The following is a 12,507-nucleotide window of genomic DNA, read 5'->3' on the forward strand; positions in this document are numbered from 1 at the left end:
CATTCTTGTACTCTCTATTATGACCTCCTCTAATATGATGAATGCATATTTAAATTGTGGCCTTGTGTTTGTTGTTGTGCAGTCTAATATCTGGTTTCAATCGAGACGGTTTCCTACAGCGTGCTCTGAACGCATCTCGAGCATACACTGACATCTCAAACAGCGTGCTGGAAGCCGAGACTGCAGCTAAGAAAGCCAGAGAAGCTGCTACTGAGGCTCTGGAGGTACAGTCAATGCGTACACATCAATGCATCTTAACTGCTCCGAAAACATGAGGAAGTGACACACGTTTATTGATCTAGAACATAAAGGACAAAGACCTGCCCCTGCAAGCTGCTGCACTGAAGAATAGGAGTAATGAGCTCGTGAAGGAAGCAGAGGAACTGAACAACAGCAGTCAAAGTAAGAACAGCAGCTCGTTCTTCTTTCAAGGTGTTGTGAACCTCGGTCTAATGCAGGCCATTACTTTATCTTTGGCAGGTCTAAAGCCACGTGTGGACTCAATACAGAAAAGTTTGCAGGATGCTGAAAAGAAAAAGGAGAAGATGCTCCAAGAGCTAAAGAAGATTCAGAATAGCCTCAATGTCAGTCGAGGTCAGAGCTCAAAGTCCTTAGTCTTCATTGATTTCATCGTGATCTAACTCATAGCCAGCTAACTGGCAAATAAATACACTACCGTTTAAAATTTTGGGGGTGGTAAGATTTTTTTTATATTTTGGAAAGACTTATCTTGTGCTCATCATTTATTTGCTCATTTATTTTCTTTTTTTTTTATGTTTTAAAATGTAATTCATTCCTGTGATGCTCATCATTACTCCAGTCTTCAGTGTCACATGATCATTCAGGAAACATTTCTTTCTATGTTTCTTTGAGATTTGATGCATAGAAAGTTCAAAAGAACATAATTTATTTGAAATAGAAATTGCTTCCTTATAAATGCATTTACTTTCACTTTTTATCAATTTAATGCATCATTGCTGAATGAAAGTATTTTTTTTTATACTGCTCGCAAACTTTTAAACGCTGTTACATATATTGTCTGTCAAGCTTAATTGAATAAAAAGCATGACATAAACATTGTCATTCAAATGTGTTGAAATGATGCAGAAGACATAGCAGAAGACATCGCCGCAGCTAAGAGCGCGGTGGAGCAGGCTAACAATACGGTGGCTAATGTTAGCAACGCGCTGGCTCCGATTCAGAAGCAGCTGGAGGAGTGGCAGAAGCAGTACGGAGACTCAAACGCCACCAGCGACGATATCAACAAAGCCCTCAATGATGCCAATACCTCAGGTGCGTGTGAGGAAGCTGAGTGAGCGTGTGTGATCTTGATTTGCTTTCACATCAACTCCAAAGTGTTTGTGTGTTCCTGCAGTGGCGGCGCTGAGCGACACTCTTCCTCAGCTGATGGAGAAGTTGGATCGTCTGCAGAACACCTCGTTTCAGCCGTCCAACATCTCCGACAGCATCCAGAGAATCCGCCAGCTCATTAAACAGGCTCGCAACGCTGCCAACAAGGTACAGCTCTTCAGACGTCTCAAAGTGTCCCCAGTTTTTCCCCGCAGTGACTCCACTGTCTGTTCTTCAGGTGAGCGTGTCGATGCAGTTTAATGGTAACTCAGGAGTACAAGTGCGGACGCCCAGCAATGTGGCCGACCTGGCAGCCTATTCATCGCTACACATGTACATCAAGCTACCACGTGCCACACGTACACTGCGCCAAACTGACTCCACCAAACCCCAGTTTGTCCTCTACCTTGGAAACAAAGATGTAAGATGACCTCCTCAGCCTAATCTAATCTGTACCATTATAATATGTTGCATGTCATGCATTATATAAAGCTGTTTTGAGTTACGCGTGATTAATTATACACAGTATTTAAATATAAACATGTGTTTGTGCGTTGTAGTCCAAAAAAGATTATATGGCAGTGACACTGGAAGGATCAAAGCTGCGCTGGTACTTCAATGTGGGAGAAGATACAGCGCAGGTGCTAATGACTGAGGACGTGAGCAAGGATTACTTCAACAAAATTGTCCTGGAGAGGTAGGAAACCTGCACACCATCAATACCGACATGTATCTGTGGAGCTTAGACTTCACTGAAATTATATTCTAGCTGTATTTCTACTGTGTTTGTGTATTCTTTGCATGCAGGACTCTACAATACGGTCAGATGGCAATGTCCACAGACTCAGAAGAAACTAAAATATTTAAACAAAGCATGGAGGCAAAGGAAGGAAAAGGCCTGCTCAACTTACCAGCTGAGGAGACTGTGTTTTATGTCGGATCTTATCCCAGCACATTCACTGTGAGTAAAGCAAAACCCATATCTATGGAGCAGGATATAATAAACAGTTAGGGGTGGGCACTTTTGACTTGAGCCAATCAAGTCGTGGGGAAGTGGCCTAATGGTTTGAGATTCGGACTCGTAATCCAAAGATTGCAATTGTAGAAATGGGAGTGAATGTAGAGCAAGGCACCGAACCCCTAACTGCTGGATGACGCACCTTCATTCACTTCCATTAAAGAAAAGTGAAGTGGCCATTTTCCCAATTGGGCGCTGCCATATTGCGTTGATTTGGGACAAGAGTCTACACAGTAGAGAGCAAAGTGGAGCCGCGTCCCGCCCACACTCCCTCAGAGTCGATCGCAAACACACGCCCCTGACCCTTTTTTAAATTAGCCTGACTGGTCTGCTGATTTTTCGTATAAGAGGCTTCAGTTGGTGCCTCAGTTCGCTCAGAGATGCTTTCAGTCTCAGCTGTCAATCATGATGTCACATTCCCATTTTTATACCATCACTTAACTAACTAAAACCAAACTTACTTTAAATGTAATTATTCAGTTTGTCTCACGTCCCATTAGATTACATGGAGAGGGCAGGGCTTATGACCTATACTGGGACCAGTCACCTAGGGGTGATTGAAACGCAATGGCTTCACTTTTGAGGACTAGTGCGGCACAATTAGTTGTATCAATTATGAAAAAGATTGATTAAATTAAAGCAGGTTTACAGTCATAAATAGTGTCATTTTATCCAGGTCAATTCAGTTCAAGTGTTGTTTTCCTCCAATGGTGTCAGTGCAGTCATGTCAATAATGTTACTTGATTTTAATTGTCTTTCAAACCCAACCAAGCAAACCAAATGCGACCAAAACTCAGCTGGTATATAATTTGCTATTTTTGTCATTCATTTCAAAACATTTTCTTCCAAAAAAAGTCACAATCTCTTTCTCTTTTTCTTAAACACACACAGCCTCCAGTGGATCTGAACATGGCATCTCCTAACTTCTTCAAGGGCTGCCTGGAGTTATTAAGTCTAAATGAAGAACTAGTCAGCCTCTATAACTTCGAGCAAGCCTTCCAAATGAACACCACAACTGAACTCCCTTGTTCACGGTCAGAGAGCTTTCATTTATTATTTATTAAATCATATATCTGTGTTAACGTCTTTGCGAGAGTGCATTCCTTGTAAAATCTCTTTGTGTGTTTAAACAGGAAGAGGCCAGCAAATACGCCCGAGTGGGTAGTTGACGGAGTGTATTTTGATGGTTCGGGCTATGTTGAGGTTTTGTTCGAAACTGTGAAGGACGACCGTGTGTTTGAGCAGCATGTCAAACTCATCTCGCAAAACGGGATTCTCCTGTTGTTCCAAAGACAGGTGAGACTCAGACTGCAAAACGTAGGGTTTGCAATTGTTTCACACGTTATCATGTGTTAATATCTTTCTTTTTTCTTCTCAGGATAAGTATGTGTGCATAGCTGTGCAAGGAGGTCTTCTGAAAGTCCTCCATAACCTTGAAGGAAAGTTGTCTAGCTTAACTGACCCACAACAAGAGTCCAAAATTAAAATCGGTAACGCGCAGGCGAAATTTGTGAGTAAAATTCTCTATTTATTCCAGTATTGTCTTGCCTATCTGCTCATCTCTGTAAGTTTTATGATTTGTGTTTGTTGTTTTCAGTTGGATGTCATCTTTCAACTGTCAAAAAATGAAATGCTAGTGAGGCTGGATCGCCAGAAGGTCTACACACTTTCCAGCGAAGAGCTCAACTTCTCGGGTCGATATTTCCTGGGTGGGGTACCAGATGATCAGATGCCCGAGAGGTGACCATGCAGATATTTCCCCAGAGAAGTCATATCTAGATCCAATTGTGCACAATCTGAACTATCTGTGCATGTCATTGCAGTTTAAAGAGTGTGTTTGGTAAGCGCGGCTCCATAAAGGGCTGCCTCAGGACCATTAAGGCCATGAGAAGCTTTGTTCAAATGAAGACCATGAAGAGTGCAGGGATCAGCTATGGCTGTCCAGATGACCTGCTGGTGAGCATCATCATACTGGTTTCAATAGGGTTGGGAATCTACATTCAATTCTGCTCATGGTTCTGGAACATTTGTGTTCTTTTGCGATGAGGCAACACACTTGAACTAGATAAAAAAGTTCGTCAAGACAAACTTTAAGTTGGCTTGAGAAAGCCTGATCAGAAAGTTTGAAAAGTTTAGAAAGTTTGAAAATGCATGATTACCAAGTGACTAGCATGTACTTAGCATGATTAGCAAGGTATCTTGCATGTCGCTAGCATGTACTTAACATGATTAGCAAGGTATCTAGCATGTCACTAGCATGTACTTAGCATGATTAGCAAGGTATCTAGCATGTTGCTAGCTTAATTAACAAGTGACTAGCCATGTCGCTAGCATGATTAGCAAGTTACTAGCATGTCTCTATCATGTTTCTAGCATGATTAGCATTTGACTAACATGTTGCTAGCATGATTAGGATGTTTCTAGCATGAAAAGCATGTGACTAGCATGTTTATAGCATGATTAGCATGTTGCTAGCATGTCGCTAGCATAATTAGCAAGTGACTAGCCATGTCGCTAGCAAGACTAGCAAGTTACTAGCATGTCATCTGTGTTCTTTTGCGATGAGGCAACACACTTGAATTAACTCAGTTGAGTGTCTGGCTTGATACCAAAATCACTTTGAATCAGTTTTATAAGCAGAATTTGTAAATTCCCTCCAGCACATATGACATCGTCTGCATTAAGACACACGTTTGTGTGTTTGTGTTGTGTGTTAGTTCACTCGTGAGGCTCGTTTCACTGGAGAAGGATACCTGGGCTTGAAAATGGACGATGTAGTGAATCCAGAAAACTTCTATGCTGGCATCGGCTTCAGAACTGATCAGCAAACCGGGCTCATGTTTTACCGCCAAGGCCAGGTACACATTACAGTTTGACTTATCAAATCATATTTTGAGTTTATAACATACAACGTCACTTCTAAATGATGTATTTTAGTGTTTGCTACTAAAGACACTCACATCTGTTGTCTTGGTCCGCTCAGAGTGACAGGTGTCAGGTGCTATTAGACAGCGGCCATGTAGTAGTCAGTACTGAAAAAAATGGAGTCAGGTCTCAGAAGACGTACAACGATGACAACAGTCACTATGTTGCATTTTACCGCACCGGAGATGGGTATGCCGCTCTGCGTTTAATATTAATATACAATAAAACTGTGTTTGTGTCTGGGGTTGTGACAATTTCTGCCTTTGTTTAGGTTACTTGTGTATATAGATGACGTTCTTGAGAAGCAAGGAGTAATTGTTAGTGCGGCTGACAGCAGGACGGCACTGCTTTCTGACGTTTCTTACGTGGGCGGCACACCGGAGTCACGCGACCTCACTAACCTCACCGGCTGCGTCAGTAACTTCTTCATGAAGAGGTGTGTGATGCAATGTGTTCAAAATACACTCATGGAGGAAAATCCCAATGAGTGATCGGATAAATTTTGATCAAAAATACATTTATGAAAGCTTTTTTTCCATTTCTACATCATGTTAATAGAAATAATGAGCCCCAGATTGTAGAAGATATGAAAAAAGCTCAAGAGGGACACGAATACACATTTGTTTGCCCCTCCTCTTCAGTCCCACTGGAAATACTGGATTCACCACGGCGAAAGAATCCAAAGGTACTATTTTTAAAAATGTAAAAAATTTATTTTATTTTTCTAAAAAAAATTAATTAGAAAATTACTGTATAACAACACATTCGTTTTTATATTATTTTAAGTATTATATTACTTTGCTAGTATGAACTCATTTTCCGTTAACGCATAAACCATTTATTTTTAATAGTAAATGATTTTCTTAATAATAGATAATCGTGTTATTTAAATAAGAGCCCATGAAATGTGCATCTGTTTGTGACTTAACAGAAGAAGCCTCAAGGAAGTTCAAGAAGTCGGATGGCACGTGACTCCTGTCAGGGTGAGCTGTCCGTCCAGGAGGGCGACGCTCATCATTTCAGTGGCTCCTCCCACAGCCATCTGAGATTTGATTCGCTGCCTCAAGCGTTCAGCAAGGCGTGAGTATAAAAACAAACAAACGTTAAAGAAAAACTCACAGTAAGAAAACACTGTAAAGCAATTACATGTAGTTCAGCAGTTATAAATCAAAGCAATATAATGTACAGAATGAAGAATTTATATTCATTTTGCCATTACATTTAAAGGGGGGGGGGGGGGGGAGAAATGCTATTTCATGCATACTGAGTTTTTTACACTGTTAAAGAGTTGGATTCCCATGCTAAACATGGACAAAGTTTCAAAAATTAAGTTGTACGTTTGAAGGAGTATTTCTGTTCCCAAAATACTCCTTCCGGTTTGTCACAAGTTTCGGAAAGTTTTTTTCGAGTATGGCTCTGTGTGACGTTAGATGGAGTGGAATTTCCTTATATGGGTCCTAGGGCACTTCTGCCGGAAGAGTGCGCGCTCCCGTATAGCGAGGCTGAGCACAAACATTTCACTGATCAGAGCGATTCACTGATCAGAGCGAGAGCGTCGCGAAAAGAAGTGTGTTTTTGGTTGCCAGGGCAAGACAACCCTGCACAGATTACCAAAAAAAAAACAGCCTTAAGGGACAAGTGGATGGAGTTTATTTTTACAGAGCATCAACGGAGTTGTGCAAGTGTTTTTGTTTGTTCCCTGCATTTCGAAGATGCTTGTTTTACAAACAAGGCCCAGTTTGACGACGGATTTGCGTATCGTTTATTTCTTAAGGATGATGCAATCCCAACGAAAAAGGGTCACGATTGTGTGTTGGAACCGCAGGCGGTGAGTAAAACTGCTTCAAATATCTCTGCCTCCTTGTTAGTGCGTCCCCTCCCATGCCGGAGACCCGGGTTCGAGCCCCGCTCGGAGCGAGTCGTTGCTGCTGCTGCTCTCGTTCAGTTTCAGCCTCGGGATCTGATTCTGGATCATAAATAAACGGCTGAATCTGATTGTAAGCTATAGTTTGTTTTGGATGATGGTTTTTCCCTCACGTTAATGTCACAGCTTCCAAACGCTCTCAACGCAAAAGCCTAATGGCGATCCTGATTCTTTAGCTCCGCCCACACGTCACGCCTCCAGCCGGTCGTGTTTTTCCGGGAAAAATCGGTACAGACTATCTTCCTCTTATGAATATAATAAAACTAAAGACTTTTTGGAGTTATGAAGGATGCAGTACTACTCTATAGGTACTCAAGATTAACAGGATATTGAGTGAAAACGAGCATTTCACCCCCCCCCTTTAACATTGTTCTTAAATTATTGGTGTCTCTACCAATTCAACTTTTAAGTGAGCGTTAAATGACCAAAAGATCATCTAAATATAAAAATATGAGAATTTAGCATGAAAATCATTATTATAGGGCCTTTCACACCACTTTAGTTCCAGAACTAAATGTACAGTACTAAAGTACTGTGATGATTTTGCGCGAACTATATCTCAGTACCATTTAAAGGGTTTCATTCGCACCGACCGTGTATACTGGAACATGACATAAGCCGGTCGACAGTGATGTTATTTGTGTGTGCCATTCAACAACGTTAACAAAGAAGAACAACATTAACAACAGGAGGATGGAGAATGCTGTGATCGGAGCAGTGTTTTTGTTGCATCTCGCGGGTTTCACAATAATGGACATGGAATGTCGACGTATACATAAAGTGATTGAAAGAACGGAAACGAGGACTAAAAACCTCCAACGACAACTGGCAGTGCTAAATTCACTACAAGTGCCTGCACTTCAGTGTCTGTCAATCTATCACTGTTTATCATACTTGCGAAATAAGTTGACACAATGTTTACAGTATGTTTAAACAGCGTTTTAAATCATTTTGGGTGAGGGCGTTTTCGAACTCCGCTGGCCACTCAGTGTCTACTTATGTCACGGTTAGAACCAGTTGTGCTGGTTATGCTGTGTTCAAGTCCTGAGTTGACAATTCGTAATTACGACGTCGCTGTGTTCAAGTCAGTTTAGTCAGCAAAAGATGACGGTGTACCTTCTTTTAATAAACAAAAAAAAAATACAACAGGGTTTGTTAACTCAATGAAGAGCAAAGAATTTGGATCAGGTGTGTTTTGCGTTTATGTATTTTTTTATAATTGATGAAGCGACTAATCTGCATCGCATAAAAACATATTAATGGTTATATTGAAATCCTGTCTATCAATTTCAACTAAAAAATTATTGTCAACAACAGACGTAGCATCCATCGATCCATCGATTCTGTCATGTTTCTCATTGACACGCCCCAAATCAGAAACTCTGAGCTTAAAGAAAATTCAGTTTCCCCACTCGTAATTACGACTTTGTGGTGGCATTCATGTGCGTTTAACTCATAAATATGATGTATCTGACATGACTTGAATGCACCGATAGACCCCGCTCCAGATTAGGAGCTAATTTGGTTCTCAAAAAAAGGCAGTCTGGTACTAAAATCACACACAGTTCCTGCTGTGCGAAAATGCCAAAAAGTGGGTAGTTCCCGCGGTGCGACAGGCCCTAATATGTCCAGTACTGACCAAAAAAACCCACTTATATGGACCAAAAATGCCAAAATGTTAAACTCCATCTGCAGGCCGCACATCTCTGTGGGTGTGCGTGTGAACTCCTCGAGTGGACTGATTTTCCACGTGGCGGGAGGGAAAGGCCAGAGGACCATGACGCTCTCGGTGTTCGATGGCCATCTGATGCTGACGGTCAACGGTGGAAAGAGGAAGACCAGCATACGCAGCAAAAAGAAATACAACGATGGCCTGTGGCACACGGTTCGTATGTGGACGAGTTACGATTTTAGACATATATTTGTGTTTCCCAGATTTCTTATTTTATCCATGAACTAGTGCAGGTGTTTGTAAGGGTGGAGTCTGACAGGGCCTCTCTGACAGTGGACGGCATCGACACTCAGAGAAAGACGGTGAAGAGCGGAGGAAAGAGTGTGTTCAGTGCTCCTCTCTATATCGGTGGACTTCCCTCGGACCACAGCGCAGCGACGGTAAACAGTCTTATACATACTCTGTTCAAAACGAGTGAACTGCGAGTGACTGCCTTGTTGTCCACTGCTTATATAGTGGCTGAAATGAAATGCTCTATATGGGCAATAAGAGAACAAGAGGCTGATGTTAGTATTGATGTTAGCAAGTGTGCACAGATGTTGGATTAGATTGACTGTTCGTTGCATTTTTTCCTCTTTACAAATGTTTGGTTTTATTTCACATGAATCAAAATCATGTTTTATTTTAATAAGATGACACACAAATACACATATTTATATTACAATTATATATTTTATTTTTATTTATTAAATAATCACAGTATTTTCATAGGAATTTGACGTTAGCATGAAAAATTATAAATAAATGGTTTTTAATTACACTGAACATTTCTTTCTATTTTTTATTTTATTTGAAATACAGGTCTTGATTCACAATGTTTTATTTTACAAACAATTATATAATTTTATTACATAAAAACTAAATTCAGAATGGATTTTATTAGAGTTTAAATTACCATGTTTTTAATCTAAAGTTTTATTTTGAATATTAATAGGTCACGGTTTTTTCCACTGAACTCAACGCAATGCATTTTGAAACTGTCTCACCCATTAAGGATATATTTAATGATAATGATAATGATAAAGTTTGGAGCAGCCTTCAGTTCAGGAGTGCACTCATGGTACCCTAAAAAGCTGTTTTGGTGGGTAGCTCTCTGTGTTTTGGATGGAACCTGTCTGAACATAATCACAGAGAAATGTCTTTGTGACCTTGACTTTTCTGTCTTTCTGTGCGTTCCTATCTTTCAGGCTGGTTTTGTTGGCTGTGTGCGGGATCTGAGTCTGAACGAGGTGCCATCACAGAGCCCCTCTCACAGTGTGGGAGTGACACCCTGTTACCAGCAGCCCCTCCAGCCCGGGGTTTACTTCTCCAGCCAGGGAGGATATCTGACCATCGGTGAGCCAGCCAATCAAACACGCTTCAGACTGAATTCAGACAGATGCTGTACAGCACACTTTGTTTATTGCTCCTCTCTGTCATGCTAGACGAATCGCTGGTGTTGGCCCGGGACCTCGAGATCCAGCTGGAAGTGCGCCTGGTTTCGGACTCGGGACTCCTGGTGCACGCTGGAGCCAAGAAAACTCAACAGCTGAGTCTCTATCTGAACCAGGGCCAGGTGACACACATGCACTCACACATACACATGCAATAACTCAACAGGGAAGTCATATAGGGTCAGTGGGACGTGTCCGTACAGCAGTTTGAAGTGTCTGTCTGTTCTCTGCAGGTGACTGTGTTGGTGAACAGCGGCAGTGGAGAGTTTTCAGTCAGTCTCACACCAGAAGAGTCTCTCTGTGACGGAGGATGGCACACTATTGCAAGTGAGTCTCTCTAAAACACTAACAATCACACTGCACTTAACCAGTTTGTCCTCCTTGTATTTTTTTATTTGGAAACCTAAGACATTTAAATGTAATATCATTATTAGCATTAGTAACTTTACTTGGCTCTCAGTTTAACACGTTAAATAATTCGTTTAAAAAATGCGATTTAAATATTTAAATGCAGTTAAGGCACTGGCCCCGCCCTCCACACCTGTACGTCATCTTACATTTCACACAGTGGACTGTTCACATATGATGCAGGGCAACAACTCAATAAAAGGCAGTAAAATTCAAGATACTGGGGCAAAAAATGCCCCGTATGAGTTTTTTTCTCATATTTATATCACATGAGTAGTGAACGCAATATCAGACGAGTGCTGTTTAGGTCCGAATACCTACGAATACCGAGTCCAAATGGATTTTATACAACAGTTCAATAAATATTGTTATATTTTAAACACAGTGTTGTCTTTTTGCTCAATTTTGCCAACGTGTTTTGAACAAATCGTGTGAATCAACAAAGAAAAAAAAAATCGCAAAGACATTTACCGCCACCTGCTGGCAGTTTTACTTTCTTCTTTAGAGTGTAATTTTATTTATTTGAAATAAATAAATAGACAAATAAAAAAAGACATTAAAGGGATAGAACAACATCTTTTATATTTTATGGTCTGGAAACCATAACGGTGTCCCTTTAGGCCATTGCAGCCTAAACGTTTATGTGTATTAAATTTTATGGCGACTTAAATTTAAAAAAAAAAAAAAAAACATTTCTAAACCTACTATTGTGATGTCTACTTGATTTTTTTCTCTTGTAACACAATAATAGCTTGAAATGATCTTTTGTGGGTATTTTAACACAGCCAATTTTAATTCGATTAATTTATCCCACCAGCTAATTAATTAAACATTTTAATTGACTGACGGCAATAGTTAAAATATAAATTGCATTTTTGTGATTTTAGTTGTGAAGAAGAGCAACGTCATCCAGCTACATGTGGATGCGGCGAGTGAACATGGAGTGGGTCCCAAACCCAGCAGATCAAATGGGGGCAAAGAGACCGTTTATCTGGGCGGCGTGCCAGGTATGACATCTCAACGCTACCAAATCTAGATTTATAATTCCTGTCAAGTACAATTATTAAAGCTGAATGAATGGAATCTTACATTGAAATAAATGAGGTGCGGTGGTCGTCTTGTGTGCAGAGACCATAGCAGTGCCAGGTCTCCCGTCCACCGTCCTCTCTTCCCACGGATGTGTGAGGAGAACCGTCCTAAACCACAGGCCTGTCATGCTGTCCAAACCTCTGTCAGTGTCTGGATCTGTGGGGACGCAGGGCTGCCCTGCACTATAGACCTCAGCTGCATTAACCCTACATACTCTTCTCACACTATCAAATCAGCAGGTGGTGGGTTTGCTTAGCATTTAATTTAACTGATATTTATCTTTACTTTCATGATACCTGTGTAGGTAGTTTCACTAAGACGCACTGTAAGTGCCGATACGCCACTGATAAACTATAATGTTCAGAACGGCAGGGACCAGAGGAATAGAGATCGTTCCAGTTTTAATTAGTACATTTCATTGATACAATCATATGACCATTAAATATTTAGTTGTTTAAAAACACTGGAGGGCAATTGAATGTGGATTTCCCATGTGCCATAGGGATTCATTGTGTATTGTGTAAAATCACTGGAGTTGAAAACTCAAGAAATATTATTTTTGTCACTTGATATTTTGTCAGACTCCCTCGGCTGTATTTTTAAATAGCAATAAACATTTCCTTTATGT

At 40.7% G+C, this 12,507-nt stretch overlaps 1 protein-coding gene across 2 annotated transcripts in view; it reads left to right on the forward strand.

Moving 5' to 3' along the window:
• lama5 (laminin, alpha 5) overlaps nt 1-12,504 on the forward strand; it is a 70,852-nt gene extending 58,348 nt beyond the window's left edge. For both annotated transcript variants that reach the window (XM_026199463.1, XM_026199462.1), the window contains exons 56-80: nt 83-224; nt 303-402; nt 481-594; nt 1,108-1,293; nt 1,376-1,518; nt 1,589-1,771; nt 1,911-2,047; nt 2,158-2,311; nt 3,260-3,402; nt 3,502-3,664; nt 3,747-3,878; nt 3,966-4,108; nt 4,192-4,324; nt 5,086-5,226; nt 5,352-5,482; nt 5,565-5,729; nt 5,852-5,978; nt 6,225-6,373; nt 8,913-9,102; nt 9,183-9,329; nt 10,137-10,284; nt 10,374-10,504; nt 10,616-10,709; nt 11,678-11,797; nt 11,919-12,504. In XM_026199463.1, the coding sequence (XP_026055248.1) occupies nt 83-224; nt 303-402; nt 481-594; nt 1,108-1,293; nt 1,376-1,518; nt 1,589-1,771; nt 1,911-2,047; nt 2,158-2,311; nt 3,260-3,402; nt 3,502-3,664; nt 3,747-3,878; nt 3,966-4,108; nt 4,192-4,324; nt 5,086-5,226; nt 5,352-5,482; nt 5,565-5,729; nt 5,852-5,978; nt 6,225-6,373; nt 8,913-9,102; nt 9,183-9,329; nt 10,137-10,284; nt 10,374-10,504; nt 10,616-10,709; nt 11,678-11,797; nt 11,919-12,067 (3,565 nt within the window). In that variant the 3' untranslated portion in view covers nt 12,068-12,504. The remainder of the gene's footprint in view (nt 1-82; nt 225-302; nt 403-480; nt 595-1,107; nt 1,294-1,375; nt 1,519-1,588; nt 1,772-1,910; nt 2,048-2,157; nt 2,312-3,259; nt 3,403-3,501; nt 3,665-3,746; nt 3,879-3,965; nt 4,109-4,191; nt 4,325-5,085; nt 5,227-5,351; nt 5,483-5,564; nt 5,730-5,851; nt 5,979-6,224; nt 6,374-8,912; nt 9,103-9,182; nt 9,330-10,136; nt 10,285-10,373; nt 10,505-10,615; nt 10,710-11,677; nt 11,798-11,918) is intronic.
• The last annotated feature ends 3 nt before the right edge of the window (nt 12,505-12,507 follow it).

This window comes from Carassius auratus, chromosome 23 (genome assembly GCF_003368295.1).
Source record: "Carassius auratus strain Wakin chromosome 23, ASM336829v1, whole genome shotgun sequence".
NCBI lineage: Eukaryota > Metazoa > Chordata > Actinopteri > Cypriniformes > Cyprinidae > Carassius > Carassius auratus.